The following is a 23647-nucleotide window of genomic DNA, read 5'->3' on the forward strand; positions in this document are numbered from 1 at the left end:
CATCTTTCCTGTTGTTAGTCTTCATTGTTGTTAGTCTTTACTATTGTTAGTCTTTACCGTTGTTACTTTTGTTAATATTTACTCTTGTTAATCTTTACCTTTGTTATTCTTTACTGTTGTTAGTCTTTGCTGTTGTTAGTCTTTACTGTTGCTAGTGGTTACTGTTGTCAGTCGTTACTGTTGTTAGTCTTTACTGTTGTTAGTCATCCGGTTGTTAGTCTTTACTGTTGTTAGTCGCTACTGATAGGATTTACTTTTGTTAATCTTTACTGTTGTTTGTTTTTGCGGTATTTATTCTTTACTGTTGCTAGTCATGACTTTTGTTAATTTTTACTGTTGTTAGTCGTTACTGTTGTTAGTCTTTACTGCTGCTAGTCGTGACTTTTGTTAATTTTTTACTGTTGTTAGTCTTCATTGTTGTGAGTCGTTACTGTTGTTAGTCATCCTGTTGTTAGTTTTTACTGTTGTTAGTCTTCATTGTTGTTAGTCTTTACTGTTGTTAATATTTACAGTTTTTTGTCATTACTGTTGTTAATCTTTACTGTGTTATTAGTCTTTACTGTTGTTAGTCTTTACTCTGCTGTTAGACTATATTGTTAGACTACTGTGTTTTTAGTGTTTACTGTTGTTAGTATTGATTGATTTTTTTTAGTCTTGTTTTTTAGTTTTTAGTCTTGTTGTTAATCTCCATTGTGTTTTTAATCTTTATCGCGTTTTTAGTCTTTACTGTGACTTTAGTCTTTATCATGTTGTTAAACGTCATTGTGTTGTTACACCTGTGTTTGATGTTCTATAAATAAAACTTAGTTGAATTGAATCCAGCTGTTTTTTCGGGCACACTATCCAGTGTGTTGTTACTGTGCAGATGCAGGTGGGACTAATGATGCTTTCACACACTGAAATGAACAAACAAGGTGTTTCTCTTGATTTCAGTTGTGTCACTAACTCCAGTCGAAGCCCCCCCCCCCCCCGCCTTCTCACTTGTCCTGTTGTCTCCGCCCCATCTCAAGGCTGAAACCAACATGGTGGAGAAGGGTTCATCAGACCAGGCCTCTGATCGCTCTGCCACCTCTCCCGACCAGTCACAGACCACCCAGCACCAACGGACCTGCTCCCAGTCTGTTCATCCAACCAGCACCAGCACCCGCAGTGGGGGCAAGAACTCCAAGGTGAGCAGAACCATTGATGTTCCCCTGTACACAGTATCATACACTGATATCCTAGAATGATACAGTGATATCATGTTATGATACAGTGATATCCTTTTATCATACAGTGATATCCTGTTATGATACAGTGATATCCTGTTATCATACATTGATATCATGTTATGATACAGTGATATCATGTTATGATACAGTGATATCATGTTTTGATACAGTGATATCCTGTTATGATACATTGATATCATGTTATGATACAGTGATATCCTGTTATGATACAGTGATATCATGTTTTGATACAGTGATATCCTGTTATCATACATTGATATCATGTCATGATACAGTTATATCCTGTTTCATACAGTGATATCATGTTATCATACAGGGATATTCTGTTTCATACAGTGATATCATGTTTTGATACAGTGATTTCCTGTTATCAGACTGTTTGTTCCATAAACTGCTCTAATGATGTTACACTGTGTTTATAAAAGGTGCATCACATTTTAAATGAATTCTTCAAATGAAGTGTTGTCAGAGTCAAACTGTTCTGACAGAAACACACACCTGGAAGCAGAATGAATTGTTTGTGGAAGTCGACTCACCTGAACCAGAATTAACATACTGTGTGTTCAGTACATCTCTATAATGAATCACCTATTCAGGTGTATATTGTGTTTTTAGTTAAGTCTGTATTTTAATGTCTTCTATGTTGCCTGAATGTGACGTCTCACCTGTGACTGAAGGTACCTGTCTGAGAGGTCACACTGACACTGTGACACGTACAGTATGTAGGAGTGATGTGTGATGTTTGTTAAAAAGCAGTGTGAACTCGCTGTTATTAGTCAGTCAGACATCTGAGATTCTGAAACATGATTTAGTGCCTTTAGATAATGTAGCTGCCTGTTAGTTGAAGCACACTGTTAACAATATATTACTACAACTTTAATTCACTTCTCTCTGTTTGCTCCCCACCCCACTCCCCCACCCCCACCCTCTGTGCTGTGACAACAGAAGAGTCCCAGCTGGTACAACGTAAGTCCAACTGGCTCATCTTCTGTCAAACTTTTAGTCATGTGATGTTTTCATACCTGAGGATGGCTGATGTATTTTATCTGTGAACATGAACGGCTGTATGGCTCCATCTCAGTAAACATGGAGAACAGACAACAGAAACTCTTCTGTTTTTATACCTTTACATAACTTTTAATAAATAGATAACATTTCTTTACTCCTATAATCCCTGTCAACAGATGAAACCATCTTCATGTAAATTTGTTTTTAATCTGCAGCCCAGAGAAATCTGCTGAAATGTGTCAGTGCACCACTAGATGGTGCTGTTCCTACAGAGTGAACAGAGAACAGGAGGTCTGGCAGAGGGAGAGTCATATTAGAATCACATTCCTGTCAGTATACAGGAGGAGGAGGAGTGATCTTCATCTCAAAGCTGTCAATCAACCTAAGACCTAAACTCAGCCCTAAGTCATGTGAAAGTCGGACTCTTTGTCGCTCACACAGAACTGGAAGACACTGTTTGTTTGTTTGTTTGTTGTTGTTTATCTCCCAGCTGCTCCTGCCTCTCAGTTTCGAGCTGAACTCTCTGATTGGATCTGATTTAGTGCTGAGTTCAGATACAGTGATGATGGTGGTGACTTTAACATTCATGTTGATGTGGTCAACGACAGCCTCAGTTCATTATCACACTCAAACTGTAAATAAACCATCTCACTGTTATAACCACATCCTCCATCTTATAGAAACTGAACATTTTATAGTTTTACTTCCAACCCCTCTTCAGACCATTTTAATAACATTTAAATTCACAATGATGAACTACACAGTACATGTGAATAAACTCCACAGTAGACGTGTGGCCAAATTTAAGGAAGTGATTATATTATTATCCATGTTAATACTATGTGTTAATGTCATGTAGGGAAAATAAACTTTTCTTCTGAAAGTGTTCATTTTTCAGAACTATTTTTCCAAAGTTTCATAATTTTTAATGTTTCTTCTTTCCATGAAATGGTAACTAATTAATAATAAGTTCATGTAATGTTTGGATATTTCTGTTAGAATCACACTGCTGGCTTTTTTTCCTTTTTCTCTTTTTAAAAAAAATATTTTTGTGACCTCACTTTTGAGTTTCTTTGGCCTGTGTGTGCGTTTTAAGAAGTATAAGTGTATTTTGTGTGTGTGTGTGTATTGTGTACATGAATAGAGATATGTCTTGCCTCCCTGTCGCTGTCCTCTGCAGGTGTTGAGTCCCACCTACAAGCAACGTAATGAAGACTTCAGGAAGCTCTTCAAGCAGCTGCCCGACACTGAGCGCCTCATTGTAGGTGAGTGTGACACACACAGGTGTGTGTTGTGTTAACATACAGTTTACATGTGTGTTATGTTAACATACAGTTTACACACCTGTGCTACCTGCTGACATCCAGCTGTCTCTTTCTATGAACTGGACTCATGATGACAGTTCTGATTCATTTTCTCGCCCTTCTTTGGAGCTCTGATGTTTCTGTTTCTTGACTTTTGACCTGAACCTCCCTCCAGACTATTCGTGTGCCTTGCAGCGGGACATCCTTCTGCAGGGACGCCTCTACGTCTCAGAGAACTGGATCTGTTTCTATAGCAACATCTTCCGATGGGAGACCCTGGTGAGGACACTCATCTACTGTATCTGAATACATAGTATAATATTCATTGTTTATTCAAAGCTGATTATTTTGTTCCATAGGATCGGGGTAGAGGACTGGCTTTACGCTGTGTATTTGTATGTTGGGTTTATTCTTCTCCATGTGTCCGAGCACCAGTGACAGACCGTCTTCCAGCTCCTGTGATGAGGCCGACTTTAAAAACTGGGCTGTAGTTCTGATATTTGATCACATCCTTCAGATCTGAGTGGATCTGTCAGCAGAGCTGTGGAGGACTTCCTGTACACACCTGCCCTGTTTGTCCTGTTAGATCAGGGGAGAAAAACCAAGTCCTGTGGTGTTAAAATTTACTGGGGAATAAACTTCACTCTGTTTGTGACTGTGTCTCCACTGGTGCTCCACACCACGGTGGTCCTGCTGCACAAGTCTGTCAGTCTGCTGGAGGGGAAAAGGCTCCGGGTGGACTTTATTTCAATCAATCACATCATTCTGGAACAGAAGCCTTGAAAAATAATGTAAGGGAGAACTTTTTTGGTGGAACATCTGAACGTGGGGAGAAAACCAAGATAGATAGATAGATAGATAGATAGATAGATAGATAGATAGATAGATAGATAGATAGATAGATAGATAGATAGATAGATAGATAGATAGATAGATAGATAGATAGATAGATAGATAGATAGATAGATAGATAGATAGATAGATAGATAGATAGATAGATAGATAGATAGATAGATAGATAGATAGATACTTTATTAATCCCACAAGGGGAAATTTTTTTCGCTACAGCAGCATTATAGATACAGGAAAGCAATAAAACAGCAGTAAAACATTAAATATAAAATGCACAGTATATACAATAAATAGAATAAAATAAAATAGAATAATTAAATTAAATTAATACTAACTGAACAATAGTGCAAAGATTTAAACAAACAAGAAAACAGACAATCAACAGTGTTATTGTTGTGTGATGGATTTTGCCAGAGGTGAGTTATTGTACAGTCTTATTGTCATGGACAGGAATGATCTCCTGTATCAGGAATGATCTCCTGTATCTGTCCTTGTGACAGCAGCTGGATGAATCTTTTGGAGAACGTCCTCCTCTGTCCCTGCAGCAGGTGGAGAGGGTGGTCAGGATTATCCAATATGGATAATAGTTTGTTCAGCGTCCTCCTCTCCACCACCTTTTTCAGACTGTCCAGATTGCAGCCAATGTTGGAGCCGGCCTTCTTAACCAGTTTGTTAGATATGTTGGTGTCTCCGGCTCCAATGCTGCCTCCCCACCCCGGCCCCACCACCACCTCTCACCCCCAGTAGACCACAGCGAAGTACAGTTCACTGGCCACAACAGATGGTAGAACATCTCCAACATCTGGCTGCACACATTGAAGGATCGAAGTTTCCTCAAGAAAAAGAGTCGACTCATCACCTTCTTGTAGACAGCATTGATGTTGGTCTTCCAGTTCAGTCTGTTGTCATGGAGACACCAGGTACTTGTACTCCTCCACCATGTCCACCTCCTCTCCCAGAACTCTCAGCGGTTGTGGAGCCGTCGTCTTCCTCCTGAAGTTGACCACCATCTCTCTGGTCTTGGCCACGTTCAGGAGGAGGTGATTTCTACCAGCTCACTCCACAAAGTCCTCCACTACTGCCCTGTACTCCTCCTCCCGTCCATCCCTTATACACCGTCCACTGACTCCTCCTCCCGTCCATCCCTTATACACCGTCCACTGACTCCTCTTCCCGTCCATCCCTTATACACCGACCACTGCAGAGTCATCAGAGAACTTCTGCAGATGTCTTGACTCTGAGTTGTTCTGGAAGTCAGTGGTGTAGAAGGTGAACAGGAAGGAGACAGAACAGTTCCCTGAGGAGCTCCAATACCACTGACCACCGTATCAGACAGCACACTGCCCAGATGGACAAACTGTGGTCTGCCTGTCAGGTAGTCAGTGATCCAGGAGATGGTGGACACGTCCACCCCCACCACCCGCAGCTTCTCACTCAGCAGCAGTGGTTGGATGGTGTTAAATGCACTGGAGAAATCAAAGAAAGTGATTCTCACAGAGTCACCGGTTCCATCCAGGTGAGACTGAGCTCGTTGCAGCAGGTAGATGAGGGTGTCGTCCACTCCCACATGAGGCTGGTACACAAATTGTAGAGAACCAACAGGAACCCTTACTGATGATCTTCATCACTGCTGTCTGTTTTCAGGATGCAGGTTTCTGTCTGGAGGTCCTTCTTGTTGTTTCTGTTGTTTCTATTGTTGTTGGTTCTTGCCTGTAGGTTCTTGTTGTTGTTTCTGTTGTTGTTGTTCCTGTTGTTGTTGTTTCTACTGGTGTTGTTTCTGTCTGGAGGTCCTTGTTGTTGTTTCTTTTGTTGTTTCTATTGCTGTTGTTTCTGTTGTTTATTAGGGCCTGAGCACGATGGTGTGAAGCCCTATTGTTTTTTGTAAAAATATTATTTTTCTTCTTTTTAGGGCCCGAGCACCGATGGCACGAAGCCCTATTGTTTTTCAAGGAATTGTTAGGGCCCGAGCACCGATAGTGCGAAGCCCTATTGTTTTTCGTAATTAGGGCCCGAACAGGAACCCTTACTGATGATCTTCATCACTGCTGTCACAAGGTCCTTGTTAGGGCCCGAGCACCGAGCATCGGTGGGAAAGCCCTATTGTTTTTCATAAAAATCTTAAATCTTATGTACATGGACCGGCCTTCTCCAAACAGCACAGGTATGATAACAGCCCCACCCTGAAGACCCCTGTGGGGTGATATTCGCTCATAGTCATAGCGCCCCCTGTTGGCCACTGGAAATGACACTTTTCATACTTTCACATTCTACGTCGAGCTGGTTGATCCCATGAATGTAAAGTTGGGTCACAATAACCTAAACATGTAGTTGATGAAATATTGAGACATTCGTTCGACTTTGTCAATGGGCGTCGCCGTGACGATGCGGCAAAGTTGGATGTCTCGCCGTGACACAGGAAGTTGATGTTTAAGGTCAAAGGATGCTTGAAACCTCATGAAACGTGTCACATACATCCGGCGTAGTGAGACAATACATCTGATGTGTTTTGCGAGTGGGCGTGGCCAAACGGCTCGCCAGCGCCCCCTGCTGGAGACAGGAAACGAGACAAAAATAGCAACTTTAAGCAGGGATACGTGGTTCCTCGTGCGCTGCACGTCGAGGAGACAGCTTCGGGGAGGCGGCGCATGGGAGTGCGAGGGCCCGTATATCACTGCTTGCAGTTTTAATTGTTGTTTCTATTGTTGTTGTTTCTGTTGTTTTTGTTGTTTCCGTTGTTGTTTACATTGTTGTTGTTTCTATTGTTGTTGTTTCTGTTGTTTCTGTTCTTGTTATTTCTATTGTTGTTGTTTCTATCTGGAAATCCTTGATTTTTTTTTCTGTTGTCGTTTCTATTGTTGTTCCTGTTTTTGTTGTTTCTGTTCTTGTTGATTCTATTGTTGTTGTTTCTGTTGTTGTTGTTTTTTCTGTCTGGAGGTTGTTGTTTCTATTGTTGTTTTTCTGTCTGGATGTCTTTGTTGTTGTTTCTGTTGTTGTTTCTACTGTTGTTATTTCTGTCTGGAGGTTCTTGTTGTTGTTTCTGTTGTTGTTGTTTCTATGGTTGTTATTTTTGTTCTTGTTGTTTTCGTTGTTTCTGTTTTTGTTCTTGTTGCTTCTATTTTTGTTGTTTCTTTTGTTCTTCTTTCTATTTTTCTTTTCATTGTGTTGGTTGTTTTTTTTCTGCTGTTGTTGTTTCTGTTGTTGTTGTTTCTGCTACAACTGAAGTTTAAAAGTAGTTTCGTCAGCTAGAAGAGGAGGATGATGATGTCGACCCACAGACAGATTTTAAATGAAGGTTTAAGCATAACGTTACGTCTGATTTAAAATAACCACACATGGGTAGAACTGTGGAAGTTATTTATTTAATTAGAAGTCTTTCCCAAGCAGTGACACTATGTGTTGTTTCCTGTCCAGCTGATGGTTCGACTGAAGGACGTCTGCTCCATGACGAAGGAGAAGACGGCCCGTCTCATCCCAAACGCCATCCAGCTGTGCACCGACAACGAAAAAGTGAGCAGCTCTTCATCCTCTCTTCTCTCACACTGATGTTCAACAAGAGGTTATTTTATAAAAACCTGCTGCTGATGACTGCTACATTAAACTCAGTGTATGGGGGGGGGGAGTATTTGTTCTATTCATTAATTTAAATGGAGTGAATGTCTTATTAACAGCAGCTCATGAATCCACCTCCTTTGTTGTACCGTCCTCTTTATCAGCACTTCTTCACCTCGTTCGGGGCGAGGGACCGGACCTACATGATGATGTTCAGACTGTGGCAGAACGCACTGATGGAGAAGGTGAGACAGACTAACGGTGTTGTTCTGACATTCACGACCTCCAGGCAGCGTTCAACAACTTCAACTGGCAGATTCACTCTGAAACCCAAAGAACAAGAGCTGTTCTTCAGCTCTGTGATAGAAACCAGGTGTCTTAAAAAATAACTGTTGACTGGTCTCACTTCCTCTTCCTCTGTGGTCTCACTTCCTCTTCCAGCCTCTGTGTCCTAAAGAGCTGTGGCACTTTGTCCATCAGTGTTACGGTAATGAACTCGGTCTGACCAGTGATGATGAGGACTACGTCCCTCCTGATGACGACTTCAACACCATGGGGTGAGTTTTAAACCCAAACAATAAAATCCTGCTCCATCGTCACATGATCCATCTCATGGGATGTTTTCTTTTAATAAAATAAGGTTTTCTTCGTGACATGATGATAAATACTGGTAGCATCAGAGTTAATAGTTCAGATGAATTACTGTCATATATCATTAAGGTTAGTCCACAGAGATAAATGGAGTCATGAGAGTGTACTTCCTGTCCAGAGGGAGGGCGTTTCTTCTCTGTATCTTTGAATCTTTGAGTCACAGTGATGCTCCGGTGAATCAGTAAGAAGCAGCAGTAATAGACACACAGGTGTGCCTGTTCATTTTAAATCTGTAATACATATTTATTGGAGATTCAAACAGCCCAGATACTCGGTCTCAACCATTCAGGCGACCCAGTAAAGAAGAGTTTGACCCTTGACCTCCATCCTGTCCATGCATGTGAGCAGCCCGGTGCGGGCCGTGTGCAGTGAGCTGGTAACCTTGACCTACAGCTGCTGTCCATCTCCGTGGTGCAGGTACTGTGAAGACCTGCCTGTGGAGGACAACACCGAGCAGAACACCGAGGTCCAACCGGACGTCAGCCCTCCCCTGCCTCCCCCCGCACCACCTAACAACGATGGACCGGAGCCGCCCAACAGCCCTCCGCTCCTTGTGAGTTACTGCACAACATGCTGAACTTTGACATGGAGCCCTCCTGCTGAGAGTACCATGTCTCAGTGGAGGGACAGACATGTCCAAGTCTCAGTGGAGGGACAGATGTGTCCATGTCTCAGTGGAGGGACAGTGAGTAGCAGCATTTTACCTCAGCAGCAGGACTGATGAGAGGATGAGTGATGTTTGTTCACAGAGACTGTGTTCACCATTTCTCTCCACGTGTGTATAAACTAGAAGCAGATAGTTTGACTGACAGCTTGAATTTTGACATGCAGTTGACTGACAGCTTGACTGACAGTTTGAAAGACAGCTTGACTGACAGTTTGACAGAAAGTGTGGCTGACAGTTTGAAAGACAATTTGACAGACAGTTTTACAGACACTTTGACTGACAGCTCAAATGTTGACAGACATCTTGACTAACAGTTTGACTGACAGTTTGAAAGACAATTTGACTAACAGTTTGACTGACAGTTTGATAGACAGTTTGACAGACAGTTCGACAGACAGCTTCACAGACAGTTTGATTGACAGCTTGACTAATATCTTGACTGACAGTTTGACTGACAGTGTTATAGACAGTTTTATAGACAGTTTGACAGACAGCTTGAATTACAGTTTGGCTGACAGTTTGACAGACAGTTTAAAAAACAATTTGACAGACATTTTTACTGACAGTTTGACAGACAGTTTGACTGACAGTTTGGCAGACAGCTTGACTGTTGACTGACAGTTTGACAGACAGTTTGACTGACAGTTTGACTGACAGCTTGATTGTTGACAGCCAGTTTGACTAACAGTTTGACAGCCAGTTTGACAGACTATTTGACAGACAGCTTGACTGTTGACAGACAGCTGGACAGACAGTTTGACTGATAGCTTGATTGTTGACAGCCAGTTTGACAGCCAGTTTGACTAACAGTTTGACAGACTGTTTGACAGACAGCTTGACTGTTGACAGACAGCTAGACAGACAGTTCGACAGACAGTTTGACTGACAGTTTGTGTGTCGACAGACAGTTTGACTCAGCTTGATTGTTGACAGCCAGTTTGAATGACAGTTTGATTGAAAGCTTGACTGGCAGTTGACAGACTGTCTGAAAAACAATTTGACAGACATTTTTACTGACAGTTTCTCTGACAGTTTGACAGACAGTTCGACAGACAGTTTGACTCACAGCGTGACTGTTGACAGACAGCTTGACAGACAGTTCGACAGACAGTTCGACAGATAGCTTGACTGAAAGTTTGACATACAGTTTAAAAAACTATTTGACAGACAGTTTGAGAGACAGTTTGACTGACAGTTTGACTGACAGCTCGACCGACAGTTTGATAGACAGCTTGAAAAACAACTTGACCGACAGCTTGATTGATAGTTTGGCTGACAGTTTGACTGACAGCTTGACAGTTTCACAGACAGTTTGACATACAGCTTGACAGTCGATGTCTGATGGAGCATCCTCTGGAGGAACAGATCATGACATTCATGTCTCCAGCTGATCTTATGAACTCTGTCTGGTCCAGCAGAGTGACGGTCCACATGAAGAGGATCCACCCAGCCCTCCTTCTGACACTGAACTCCAGACTGTCCCCGTGAACCTCAGCATACATCAGAGAGGCCACACACCCTTACCATCACCGGACCTCAGAGAAAATGAAGACCTGCCCACCGAGCTCAGCGACTCCTCGGAGACTCATGATGAAGGTGTTATTAAATTACATGAAGAGTTGATCAACGCTGATATCTTCATGTTTGTTCACTTCTCACTCTGAAACCTGGTGTGTGCAGCTGAGGTGGAGGGTTTCCATGACGACCTGCATGGCCGGCAGTACATCAACGAGGTGTTCAGGTTCGGCGTGGACACCATGTACGGTCTGCTGTTCACGGAGTCCCAGTTCATGAGGGACTTCTGGGAGCAGAGGAGGTTCTCAGGTAGAAGCAGACAGACCCTTTGATATATTGTCTTTGGTCTATTTTAAATTAAATGTGAGTTTATGGGAGATTTTTATTTATATTTCACACAGAGTCACTATTTTTAGAAACAGAGTTTTACTTACAGATATCTTGTGATGGATATTAAAACTAAAAATAAGAATAAAGATTAGGACCTTTTAAGATGATGTTGTGGTACAGATGTGGTGTATCAACCCTGGAGGAAAAAGGAAGACGGGAACCAGAGCAGAGAGATCATGTACACCATCGCCCTGAACAATCCTCTGGCTCCGAAGATAGCCACGGTCACCGAAACACAGGTTAGGACACGTTCAACGCTTGTAGCTCTGAGGCTCAAAAGATGAAGTAATAAGTAATAATTGCCGGCGATCGGCCCTGTCGGCTCCCACCAGCAAGGTTCTGGGTTCAAACCTGCCTGTCGGTGTGGAGTTATTATGTTGTGTACGTCAGGGTTACTGTCTCCATGTCATTACTGTGACTGACTGAAACAGGAAGTACCGTTCCTCTGGGATGGACTCCACAACCCCCTGAACCCGTCTACCCTCTGGGTACAGGGATAGACAGATGAATCGTTGATATATGAAACCTGACTGAGTTTAATAATCTGCTGTTTGTTCTCACTTGTTGTTAGCAGCCCTGTTTGTCAGTACAGATGTCTGACTGTGTGCTGTTGGACTTCAGACTCTGTATCAGGCCAGTCAGCAGAACCAGTGCTACGTAGTGGATGCGGAGGTGATCGCCCACGATGTTCCGTACCATGACTACTTCTACACCCTCAACCGCTACATGATCACCAGAGTGGCCAAGAACAGATGTCGACTGAGGTGAGGAGGAACACCTTGCCGTCATGACAATAAATAAAGGTGTCGTAAGATTAAACCATCTGACACTGACAGATGTTATCATCACTTAACAAGTTTCTACTTCTAAACTTGATTTTAATTACGCTGCCAGAAATCTGCTCTTCAATGCATAAAAATAAGACCAAATGATCTCCATAGGACTGACAGCACACCAACAGAGAGAAACGTTTCTGACATACATGTTGTGGATGTGATCAAAAATTACTGAGCAGCTCCACAAGTCCTCTGGAAATCACTGAATAACCCTCAGAAATAAAGAAAAATAAATACAAATAAAGAGAAATAAAAAAATAAAACAAATAGACAACGAGAAATAAAGAGAAATTGATACAAAGAAAAATGAAGAGACAACAAAGACAAATAAAGACAAATAAATACAAATAAAGACAAATAAAAAATAGACAATGAGAAATAAAGAAAAATAAAGAGAATAAATACAAAAGAGAAATAAAGAGACAACAAAAATAAAGACAAATGAATACAAATAATGAGAAATAAAGAGACAACAAAGAAAAATGAAGGCAAATAAAAATAAAGAGACAACAATGAGAAATAAAGAGAAATAAAGAAAAAAAAGATAAATAAATAGAAATAAAGAGACAAGAAAGAGAAATAAAGACACAATACAGATAAATAAAGAGAAATAAAGACACAATAAAGAGAAATATAGAAAAATAAATAGAAATAAAGATAAATAGAGATAATAAAGAGAAATAAACACACAATAAAGATAAATAAATAAAATATAGAGACAATAAAGACACAATAAAGAGAAAGACACAATAAAGACAAACAAAGAGAAATAAAGAGAAATATAGAAAAATAAATAGAAATAAAGATAAATAGAGATAATAAAGAGAAATAAACACACAATAAAGATAAATAAAGAAAATATAGAGACAATAAAGACACAATAAAGACAAACAAAGAGAAATAAATAAAAGTAAATATAAATAAAGACACTATACAGATAAATAAAGAGAAATAAATTGAAATAAAGGGAAATAAAGAGAAATAAAGAAAAATAAAGAGAAATAAAGAAAATATAGAGAAAATGAAGAGAAATAAAGACACAATACAGATAAATAAAGAGAAATAAATTGAAATAAAGGGAAATAAAGAGAAATAAAGAAAATATAGAGACAATAAATACAAATAAATAGAAATAAAGAGACAATAAAAAGAAATAAAGGCACTACAGATAAATATAGAAAAATAAATAGAAATAGAGACAACAAAGAGAAATAAAGACACAATACAGATAAATAAAGGAAAATAGAGACAATAAAGAGAAATAAACACAAAATAAAGAGAAATAAAGAAAATATAGAGACAATGAAGAGAAATAAAGACACAATAAAGAGAAATAAAGAGACAATAAAGAGACAGGAATCCATTCTTTTAACCTCATTGTAGTGTCTCATTTCAGACACACTGGAAGTAAAATATGGGACCAAACATATGTTTACTTCTGCCTGCATGGACACCAACATGTTCAGTTTATTATAAGTGTGTGTGTGTGTGTGTGTGTGTGTGTGTGTGTGTGTGTGTGTGTGTGTGTGTGTGTGTGTGTGTGTGTGTGTGTGTGTGTGTGTGTGTGTGTGTGTGTGTGTGTGTGTGTGTGTGTGTCTGTCTGTCTGTCTGTCTGTCTGTCTGTCTGTCTGTCCTACAGGGTGTCCACAGAGCTCTGTTACAGGAAGCAGCCCTGGGGTCTGGTGAAGGGTTTCATTGAGAGGAACTCCTGGAGTGGTCTGGACCAATACTTCAGACACTTGGGTTAGAACCTCATCACCAACAACGACTTGAACCTGTGAACCCTTTCTCTGTTCTGACATCATCACCATGACATCATCGGTCCTGACTCAGCATCATCATGACTCTGCTCGCCTCCACTGTAACTTAAACATTGAGGGAAACATAACTGGAACATATAAAGCAGCTGTGGCGTTTGATGTTCCCATACACATACACACAAACCAAACATGACCTTTGACCCCCTCATACCGCCTACCTCCCTCTGCCCTCCTCCCCCTCCAGAACTGGAGCTCAGTAAGCTGGATGTGGTGATGATGGTTCCTCACAGACAGTCTCCCAGGACCAAGGTTCTGAGGACTGTATCAAGCCGGAGGAGGACACGAACCCTCATCCATCACTTCAGACCTTCAGGAGACATGGACCAGGTCCTGAATCCGGTCATCACACCAGAGGAGGAGGAGGAGGAGGAGGACGTCCACTACACCAAACATGTGGCAGGTCAGTGGTCTGTAGTCAGGAACATACTGTACTCTCTTTACAAAAGGAAAGGGATCATGGGAAATGTAGTGTTCCTGTAACATGTACATTCAAATCATTCATAGAATCACGTCCTGTTGTCTTCAGGTTCCACTCAGACCAAACTCCCCCCCGATGCTCCAGGAGGCCTCACACTTTACAACTTCTCCAAACTGCTGCTTCTCAGCAGCCTCGTGTGAGTTTACGTCTGTTGGTCTCTTCTTACTGACGTAGTAACGCTCAGTTCACGCTATGAGTGAAACACTGCACACTTTCACCATCAACAGTCTCCATCATGTGTCCTCAGCCTCACTGTCTTCTGTCAGTGAGCACAGAGCACCAGAGACAACCAGTCAGTCAAGAAGAGTCCAGTTTAAGAATCTGTTGTTTTTGTAGTTTTGACTTCATACATGACATCAGTGAACTTGATGACATGTTTCATCTTGATGTGGATGAACTGACTGATGAAGAGTTCTTCCACTGTGATGATGTCACTTCCTGTCACATGTCTGATCAGCTGCTTCTGTTTCAGGGTTTCATATTTTGTATATTTTGTGTATTTTTAAACAGAAAACATTTGACCACATTGTGTTGATTTGTGTGTGCAGATTTATTGTGTTATAATCTCTTTGTTTCTCCTCTTGTCTTCTGCATCCCGTAGGATCTGTGTCAGGTATTATTAGCTCACCTGTCTGTCTGTCTGTCTGGTCATCACTCTGTCTGGTCATCTGTCTGTCTGTCTGGTCATCAGTCTGTCTGTCTGTCTCTGCAGCCTCGTTCTGCTGCTCCTTCTTAACATGATGTTGCTCTACAAGCTGTGGATGCTGGAGACCTCCACACAGAGTCTGTCTGCAGAGCTCAGGCTGACACCTCAGGACAGGTACTCACCTCAGGACAAGTACTCACCTCATGACAGATACACACCTCAGGATAGGTACACACCTCAGGACAGGTACTCACATGTACACTATATGGTCACTATAATATCAATAAATCAGTTAATGGATTAATTTCTGCTGCTGAATCTCAGCTGTCTCTTTTATTGTGTGCTTTCCATTTGTTCGCCGATTATTATGGTAGTTTTTAAATTTGAGACTTCTTCACCCAAAACTAATCCTGAGTGTTGATACCTGATCTCATGTGACCTGACTGATACTCTCTGATAGAAGAATATAATTCTCTAATATAATGTGAATCCACGGGAGGACAGACGGCATATTTCCTGTCTGTGTTTGAATGTCCTCTCCTCGGTGTGACTGTGTGTCTTCAGCAGGACTCCTGAGACACAGCTGGACTGGGCTCATCTGCTGGACTCTCAGCAGCATCACCATGATGACGAGCTCCACAGGTGGATGGAGATAATCAGATCTGCAGTGCTGCTGCTGGATGAGGTGACTAAACATGTTTCAGTTCAGACATTAGCTCCCAGGTGGGAACTGTGTCCCACAGTAGGAAGGTGTTGTAATGGTCTCAGTGAGAAGAGGACTGGACTCTGTTATGAATACACTCTATCATTAACTAACATCCTCCTGTTCATCTCTTCTGCCTCTCCATGCAGCTCAGACTCTCCCTCCTGAACCTCCACGACAGTATCAGGGACTTCACCTGTGAGTCAGGAAGTCAGAAGGAACAGCTGTGACATAATGTGCAATAATCAGATGACCTTTAGTGAACCTGAAACTGGACACAGGTGACCTCATCACCCTGCAGGAGGTGCGAGAGCACCAACACCACGGTGGCTCCTGCAGAGGGCGGAGTCAGCGGCAGGACCCCCGCACCCTCCACCCCCACATGCCCCCATCACAGAGATCAGTCTGAGCCACAGCATGCTGCTTCTTCTGGTCCCAACTGAAATCACTCAGAATTATAAAACATTTGTGCAAGTTTCAGAGGTGTAAAAATAAATGTGTGTGTGAGTGTGTGTGTGTGTGTGTGTGTGTGTGTGTGTGTGTGTGTGAGAGAGAGAGAGTAGATCAGGGCTGGTTCCCCGAGTGTTCAGGCTTCCTGTTGGATGCTGTGTTTGTTTTCTGTGGCCGGATGTTCTGATACTCTGATATTCTGACCTCTGACAGGAGCACTGCTCTTCTGATTTATGACATTATGATAGGAAGGATGTGATTTACAGGCAGAGGGAATGTATTTATGAATAAAAACAAGCAGGGTTAGTCAGAGGTGTCCCAGCTGTGAGTTCCTTTGTCTGTTGCAGAGATAATAAAGACATTCACATGTCACTACCGTGTTTCATGACTTACTTCTCTTCCTTTATCTTCACTGCATCGGCTCACAGACCAACAACTTCCTGTTTTTAGATTAACCTTATTTAAGTCTTTGTTGCATCAATTAATGTGTTCTTGTCATGTTCCAATCCTCCGTTCATACATTCCAGCCATGACGCATGTCAATGTGAGATAACCTCCAGAGTGAACTATTACCTTCCTGTGTTAAGAGGTGTGCTTTAAACGAACCCAAATGCAGACACAACCGCGGAATCTCAGGTGAACCAAGTCCTTTATTTCTCCGAGGTATAGAAAACCAACAGGACGCACACAAAATGTCTGAGTCCAAATGCGCGGGTATGCGCTATTCCACTCCAAGCCGGAAGTTGGCTCCTCCGCGAGTGCGGCTGGCAGGCTGACGGACCGACAGGCAGGCAGCACGCAGCGGGGGCTGGGTTAGCTGGGGGAATCCCGAGGTCCTCCTCAGCAAGGTGGCAGGCTGATGTAGCGGTGTGGGCGTAGCTTCGCTGGGGAATCCCGAGTCTTCTCCACAGAGTGGCAGGCTGGATCGACTGCGTGACACCCAAGGCTCTACACAGGATGTCCAAACCTTCGACAGCTGATCTCCGAGGAACGAACTGGAAGGTTTCTTCGTACAGGTGATACCCGAGGCTCGACACTGGACGGCAAGGCAGGGTCAACTGTGACGTTCGAAGCTCGACACAGGATTGCTAAGATTGCAGCAGATGTTCTTCGAGGAACGATCTGGAATCTTCTTCGTTCAGGTGAGTGCCCGTGGCTTGACGCTGAACGGCAGGAAACAAGAAACAGACGGGAGTCAGAACCGGAGTTTCTCGAGAGCAGAGACAGAACAGACTTGTGGGACGTGATGTCAGGTAGGTGGACGGACAGACTGACGGTGAGAAGACAGGAGACCGGGGTATTTAATCCAACTGGAGGTGATCAGCGGAATGCTCTCCAGCTGGATCTCTGGATATAGGTGTGAGAGTGGGCGGAGCTCAGAGGAGGGTACTGTGGAGGAACACAAAACAAAACACAAGCACGTGGCAAACAATCACAAACAGACAGGTAAATGACAGCACACATGAGGAGAGGTGATCGGGGACACAATAGAGGAAAACACAGTAGAATCAGACAGGAATCCTCACATCCTGTTCTGCAGACATCATTCTTCCTTTTTTACTTCACACTTCTGAAGATCAGTAACGATATCAGCTGTGTGAGGCTGTTACCTCCACCTGGCTGTGTGTCTGCTGCAGCACTGCTGCTGTCAGTCCTGTGATTGAGTCATTAAGTTTCTCTTTGATAATCAAGGTTTGATGTCAGACAAGTGAAGAGATGTAACCAAAGAGCAGGCAGTTGATTTTTGTTCACTCTCGTCCATAGCGAGACACACCAACACAGAGGAGAGAAGCTCAGCCCTCCACCTGTTGAATGATCTCCCTGATGTAATAGCAGCCATACGCTCGGTTTATACAGTGCACATGTGCTCACACATCTTCTTCCTGTCTGGGAACAGGCAGCTTCTTTGGTCTTGGATAGTGAAGCTCCACCCCTCTTGAAATGTGATGTCATCAGAACACCTCGCCCAGCTCCTCTCTTCATTGACGTAGAGTTTCTGAACATTTTAAGGGTCTCTGTTGACCATTTAGAGAGTTTGAAATCAAGTCTGCTGTTTCTCTGCTCCAGTTTCAGGTTTCCATGGTGACATCACAGATGTTCACGTACCAGCGGTCACGCTAACGTGCAGAACTCAGCTTGATGTTGCTCAATAACTCTGAATACTTCCTCATGAAGTTTATTGGTCCTCCTGCTCCGTGTGCAGCACCGTGCTGCGTTCAGGAACACTCTAAACTTATTGGTCCTCCTGCTCCATGTGCAGCACAGTGCTGCGTTCAGGAACACTCTGAACTTATTGGCCCTCCTGCTCTGTGTGCAGCACCATGCTGCGTTCAGTTGGTGTCTTATTTTAACACAAGTGTCAGGAGTCTTGTGTCCCTCTGTTTCCTCCGTTTTGCCCCTGATCCCCTCTCCTCCTGTGTCCCCTCAGTCCCCTGTCTGCTTGTTCTGTGTCCTCCTCTTCTCACCACGCCCTTCACCGGTCCCAGCAGCTGCAGCCACTCACCCCTGATCACCACCTGCAGGTGTGCGGCATCTCCATGATCACCTCCCCGGACTATATGTACCCTGCCCCTGCACTCCTCTGCTTATCGGTGCATTAGTATTACTACTACTAGCAACAGCTAGACGACGGCAAGTTACTGCGAGTGCGAGTTGTGCACCGCAAGGACCGCCCATCGTCCGTCCTGTTCCCGTTCCGTTCCTCCGGCTCCTGTTCCATCTGCGGAGCTACCTGTCGGAGTCACCAGTCGGTTGAGTTGCCCTCCCGACTTGGAGGATATAGACTCTGTTTCTTCCAGCGGTCCTGTCCGCTGTCCTGCCTGCTGTCCTGCCAGCCGTGTCTCCCTGGATCAGTCGGTTGAGTTGCCCTCCCGACTTGGAAGCAAGTGGGCACTGTAGGTGCCACCTTTTGTTTGTTTGTTTGTTTGTTGGAATAAAGACTGTATTTTGGAACTAAAACCCGAGTCTGTGAGCCTGCATTTGGGTCCTGGTAAAACACCACCTCATAACAACAAGTGTAAAAACACTGTCGACGACCTGGAAAAGTAGAGACCGAAGTACTTTTGGAGTAGTTTGAAGTTTAATAGTTAGTCGCACACTGTGGTTCATTCAAACATTAAAGTTGAAGCTGGTTTTAAAATGAAACAGTTGCTGGAATGAAAGCTGAAGGTTGAATTGTAACTGCAGTTGAAATTTAAAAGGTGATGAGATGCAGAGGTTTTACTTCAAGTTTCCATGATAACCCCAGCCTTTACCTTCATCTTCACCTCTCTGCTCTCAGACTGAACACACAGCTGCTTCTGTCCTCTCACCCTCCTCCAGGTTAGTTGGAGGTGCAGTGTTGTTCTCCAGTGTGTGCTGGCAACACCTGGTCTGTATTCATGAATCTAAACCATTTACACAGACCTCATAATGTAAAATATACTGTTGTTACAGTAAAACTCGTGATGTTTCATTCTGTGCTGGCAGGGGACTGAGAAAGTAAAAATAATACTTAGATAAAGTATTGTTCTGATAGGACGTGGAGTCATGACGGGAAAATCAATAGAAGTGCAAAACATGAATGAAAATGATTTGATTTGTATTTTAGACACTCAGCAGAAATATAACTGCAGTACTTTTGGTTTTCTTTATGAACACAAAAGGTTTATTTCTCTCTAGTTTTGTTCACAAATTATTTAAAATAACTTTTTTAAAATGTGTTGCTGCCATCAAATTTAAAATAAGCACATAATATCTAAAACCAATAGCATGTCTAGAATATTCACAACTTTTTGGAAACAGGGTTGTACAATAGAGAGCATGGTTCACTTTTTATTGAACAATAAAGTCAGGTGAATATGAGTCCAGAGGAGAAGGGGAGGGTAGTTGGCTGCTGCTGGGAGCTGTGGAGCAGCTGAGAGTCTGAGTCCAGTTCACTGAGTGAGTCCTGCCGGTCAGAGAGGCTCTGCAGTGGAGACTGAGCCCGACATGTCCGAGGATCAGCTCCAGGTCCCGATTTCGCTTCCAAATTCTACCAAGGATACTCGTAAACCGGCTGGGCAACAGCGACGGCTTCCCCAACACCAGTGTGCTGCAGAAAACGAGGTATTTCATACAAATCGTTGTTGTTGTTTTACTTTCATGTAGCTCATACACTCTTTAATGATGGCTGGGACGACTTTAACTTTAATGTCCAGTTTGAATCAGTTTTCTGAGGACTTGACTCACGTTGAAGAGTCTCAGTTTGTATTAAATAAGAGACATTTAATCTCCAATCAAAACATTTCTGTATGAAGAGAGATCACGAGAACATTTTATAATGATGGTTATCATGATTAATCGTACCAACCTTAAACCTATCATCATACTAAGATTTGTTATAGTGAATGTGGAAGTACCTGTTTCCAGTGGGAACTTCCTCTTCCTCCCTACTTTATCATGTGGTGGCGGTAAATGTCAGTGGCCAGAGATAACACTGATCTTGCATCAGTGGTGACTCCTCTGAAATATTCTCCTCACCACAGCTTCTGGGAAACAAACAGAGCCTATCTGTGCAGCCTTATTTCCTCGGGCTCAATTCATTCCATCACGTCAACTCATTACATCACGTGTCAATTCATTACATCACGATTCAAGTCATTACATCACGTCAATTCATTACATCACATATCAATTCATTACATCACATCAATTCATTACGTCACGTCAATTCATTACATCCCATGTGAATTCATTCCATCACGTCAATTCATTAGATCACGTCAATTCATTACATTGCTTGTCAATTCATTACATCACGTCAATGCATTACACCACATGTCAATTCATTACATCACATGTCAATTCATTACATCACTTGTCAATTCATTACATAACGTCAATTCATTATATCACACATCAATTCATTATATCACGTCAATTCATTACATCACATGTAAATTCATTACATCAAGTCAATTCATTACATCGCATCAATTCATTACATCACGTCAATTCATTACATCACATGTCAATTCATTACATCACATCAATTCATTATATTATGTCAATTCATTACATCACATCAATTCATTACATCACGTCAATTCATTACATCACATATTCATTACATCAAATGTCAATTCATTACATCACACGTCAATTCATTACATCACATCAATTCATTACATCACACGTCAATTCATTACATCACACGTCAATTCCACTTTCTGGGGAAAACCTGGTCTGATCCGGAGAGACAGCATCCATCCTACTTTGGATGGTACAGCTCTTCTTTCTAGAAATATGGCCATGTCTCTTAACAGCCCTAAAACCTGACATCCAGGGTTCAGATAAAGTGATATCTTTAGCAATAATCTAGCCTAGAAGTAACAAATGCATGAATAAGTTTGTCTGCGTCACGCTGAGGAAGGATTTTTCTGATTTTATTAATATTACGTAGATGAAAGAAGGCAGTTCTGGAGATTTGCTTTATATGGTGTCTAAAAGACAAATCCTCATCAAAGATGACTCCAAGGTTCCTCACAGTTTTGCTGGAGGCCAAGACAATGTCATCTAGAGTAACTAAGTGATTACAGAAAGAGTTTCTGAGGTGTTTAGGACCAAGTACAAGAACTTCAGTTTTGTCTGAATTTAGAAGCAGGACATTTTCGGTCATCCAGGCCTTTATGTCTTTTAGACAGGCTTCAAGTTCATATTAATTATCATATTCCTAGAGATTCAGGCCGAGGAGGAGGAGGAAGTGTGGCAGCAATCTTCCACTCAAGTTTGTCAATTAATCCAAAGCCGAAACTTAGTTATAAATCATTTGAGAGTCTGACTCTTAGTCTCTCACCCAAACTGGAAAGCAGAGAAACGGATTGTATTGTTGTTGTTTATCTCCCACCTGGTCCTTATTCAGAGTTTCTAACTGAATTCTGACTTTTGATCAGATTTAGTGCTGAGTTCAGATAAAGTGATGATAGTGAGAGACTTTAACATTCATGTTGACGTGGACAACGACAGCCTCAGTTCTACTTTCAGATCATTATTAGATTCTATAGGCTTTTCTCAGAATGTAAATAAACCCCGTCACCGTGGTAACCACACCCTCCATCTGGTTCTGTCGTATGGCATAGAAACTTAAAGTTGAATTGTATTTCCTCAAAACCCTGTTTTGTCAGACCACTTCTTATCAACATCTGAAGTTACAATAATGGACTACACAGCATGTGGGAATAAATCTCACTACAGTAGATGTCTGTCAGATGATGTCGTGGCCAAGTTTAAGGAAGCAGTTACATGCTTATCCTCTTCGATGCCGTGTGTTAAAGCAGTGGAAGACATCTAAGTTGATCTTAGTCCTACACAAGTGGATCATCTGGTAGAAAACACTGCAGTATCTCTGCTACAACTCTAGATGATGTCGCCCCTCTGAAGAAGAGAGTCATGAACCAGAGGAAGTTGTCTCCATGGTACAACTCAGAACTACGCTCTGCTAGGCAGCGACTAGAAAGATGGAAAGGAAATGGAGTTCCACTAATTTAGAAGAATTTCACCTGCCTGGAAGGATAGTCCAATATTATATAAGAAAGCTCTTCATAAGGCCAGAACTTTATATTATTCATCATTAATAGAAGACAACAAGAACAACCCCAGGTTTCTTTTCAGCACTGTAGCAGGCTGACAAAGAGTCACAGTTCTGTTGAGCCCTCTATTCCTTCAGCTCTCAGCAGTAATGACTTCATTAACTTCTTTACTAATAAAATTATTACTATCAGGGAGAGAATCGGGCCGATTCTCATACCTCACCATCTCTTTCTCTCCCATAGTTTCTTCTTATTATCTGTTGTCTCCATTCAGTTCCTTCGCTCGTGTAGTTTCTCTTCTTTCTTTTCCAGATGTCCCGTCATGGAGCTGCATGTCTCTGCTCTGCGATTGTCGTCTCCACCAACAGTTCTTCTCTTCTATCTCTATGCTGTCCTTTTCTCTCTCTGCTCTCCTCTCACCCCAACCGATCGAGGCAGATGGCCGCCCACCTCTGATCCTGGTTCTGTTAACAGATGCTCTGCCCACCTCTGATCCTGGTTCTGGTAACAGATGCTCCGCCCACCTCTGATCCTGGTTCTGTCGGAGGTTTCTTCCTGTTAAGAGGGAGTTTTTCTTCCCTCTGTTGGAGGTTTTTCTCCCTTAAAGAGGAGTTTTTTCCCTCCTAGCTCATGTGGGAATTATTGAATTGTTGGTTTCTCTGTATAATATTGTAAAGTCTTGCTGTAAGGACTTTAACGTTTTAAGTGCCATGAAATAACCTGTGTTGTGATTTGACGCTATATAAATAAAGTTGAATTGAATTGAATTAATTACATCACGTCAATTCATTACATCACGTCAATTCATTACATCACATCAATTCATTACATCACGTCAATTCATTACATCACGCGTCAATTCATTACATCACATCAATTCATTACATCACATGTCAATTCATTACATCATATAAATTAATTACATTACATCAATTCATTACATCACGTCAATTCATTACATCACGTCAATTCATTACATCACATGTCAATTCATTACA

At 42.1% G+C, this 23647-nt stretch overlaps 1 protein-coding gene across 2 annotated transcripts; it reads left to right on the forward strand.

The window, feature by feature from the left end:
- The first annotated feature begins 1005 nt into the window (after positions 1-1005).
- Positions 1006-16473, forward strand: LOC138614678 (protein Aster-B-like). 2 transcript variants are annotated; one of them, XM_069688240.1, is made up of 19 exons: positions 1006-1169; positions 2178-2198; positions 3421-3505; positions 3720-3823; positions 7808-7903; positions 8110-8190; positions 8387-8502; positions 9014-9149; positions 10679-10859; positions 10944-11087; positions 11289-11407; positions 11790-11932; positions 13644-13747; positions 14009-14224; positions 14351-14438; positions 14904-14915; positions 15015-15122; positions 15516-15633; positions 15801-16473. In XM_069688240.1, exons 1-19 carry the CDS (start codon positions 1023-1025, stop codon positions 15879-15881), a joined length of 2100 nt encoding a protein of 699 aa, XP_069544341.1. In that variant the 5' UTR covers positions 1006-1022; the 3' UTR covers positions 15882-16473. The 2 variants fall into 2 exon arrangements, with proteins under 2 accessions (XP_069544341.1, XP_069544340.1); XM_069688239.1 differs by lacking the exons at positions 15015-15122; positions 15516-15633; positions 15801-16473 and having other exon boundaries at positions 10682-10859; positions 14904-15007.
- The last annotated feature ends 7174 nt before the right edge of the window (positions 16474-23647 follow it).

The sequence above is a fragment of the Brachyistius frenatus genome, unplaced genomic scaffold (assembly GCF_029030835.1).
Source record: "Brachyistius frenatus isolate BFR_SWC_R1_liver_20210118 unplaced genomic scaffold, ASM2903083v1 Contig_548, whole genome shotgun sequence".
Taxonomy (NCBI): Eukaryota; Metazoa; Chordata; class Actinopteri; family Embiotocidae; genus Brachyistius; species Brachyistius frenatus.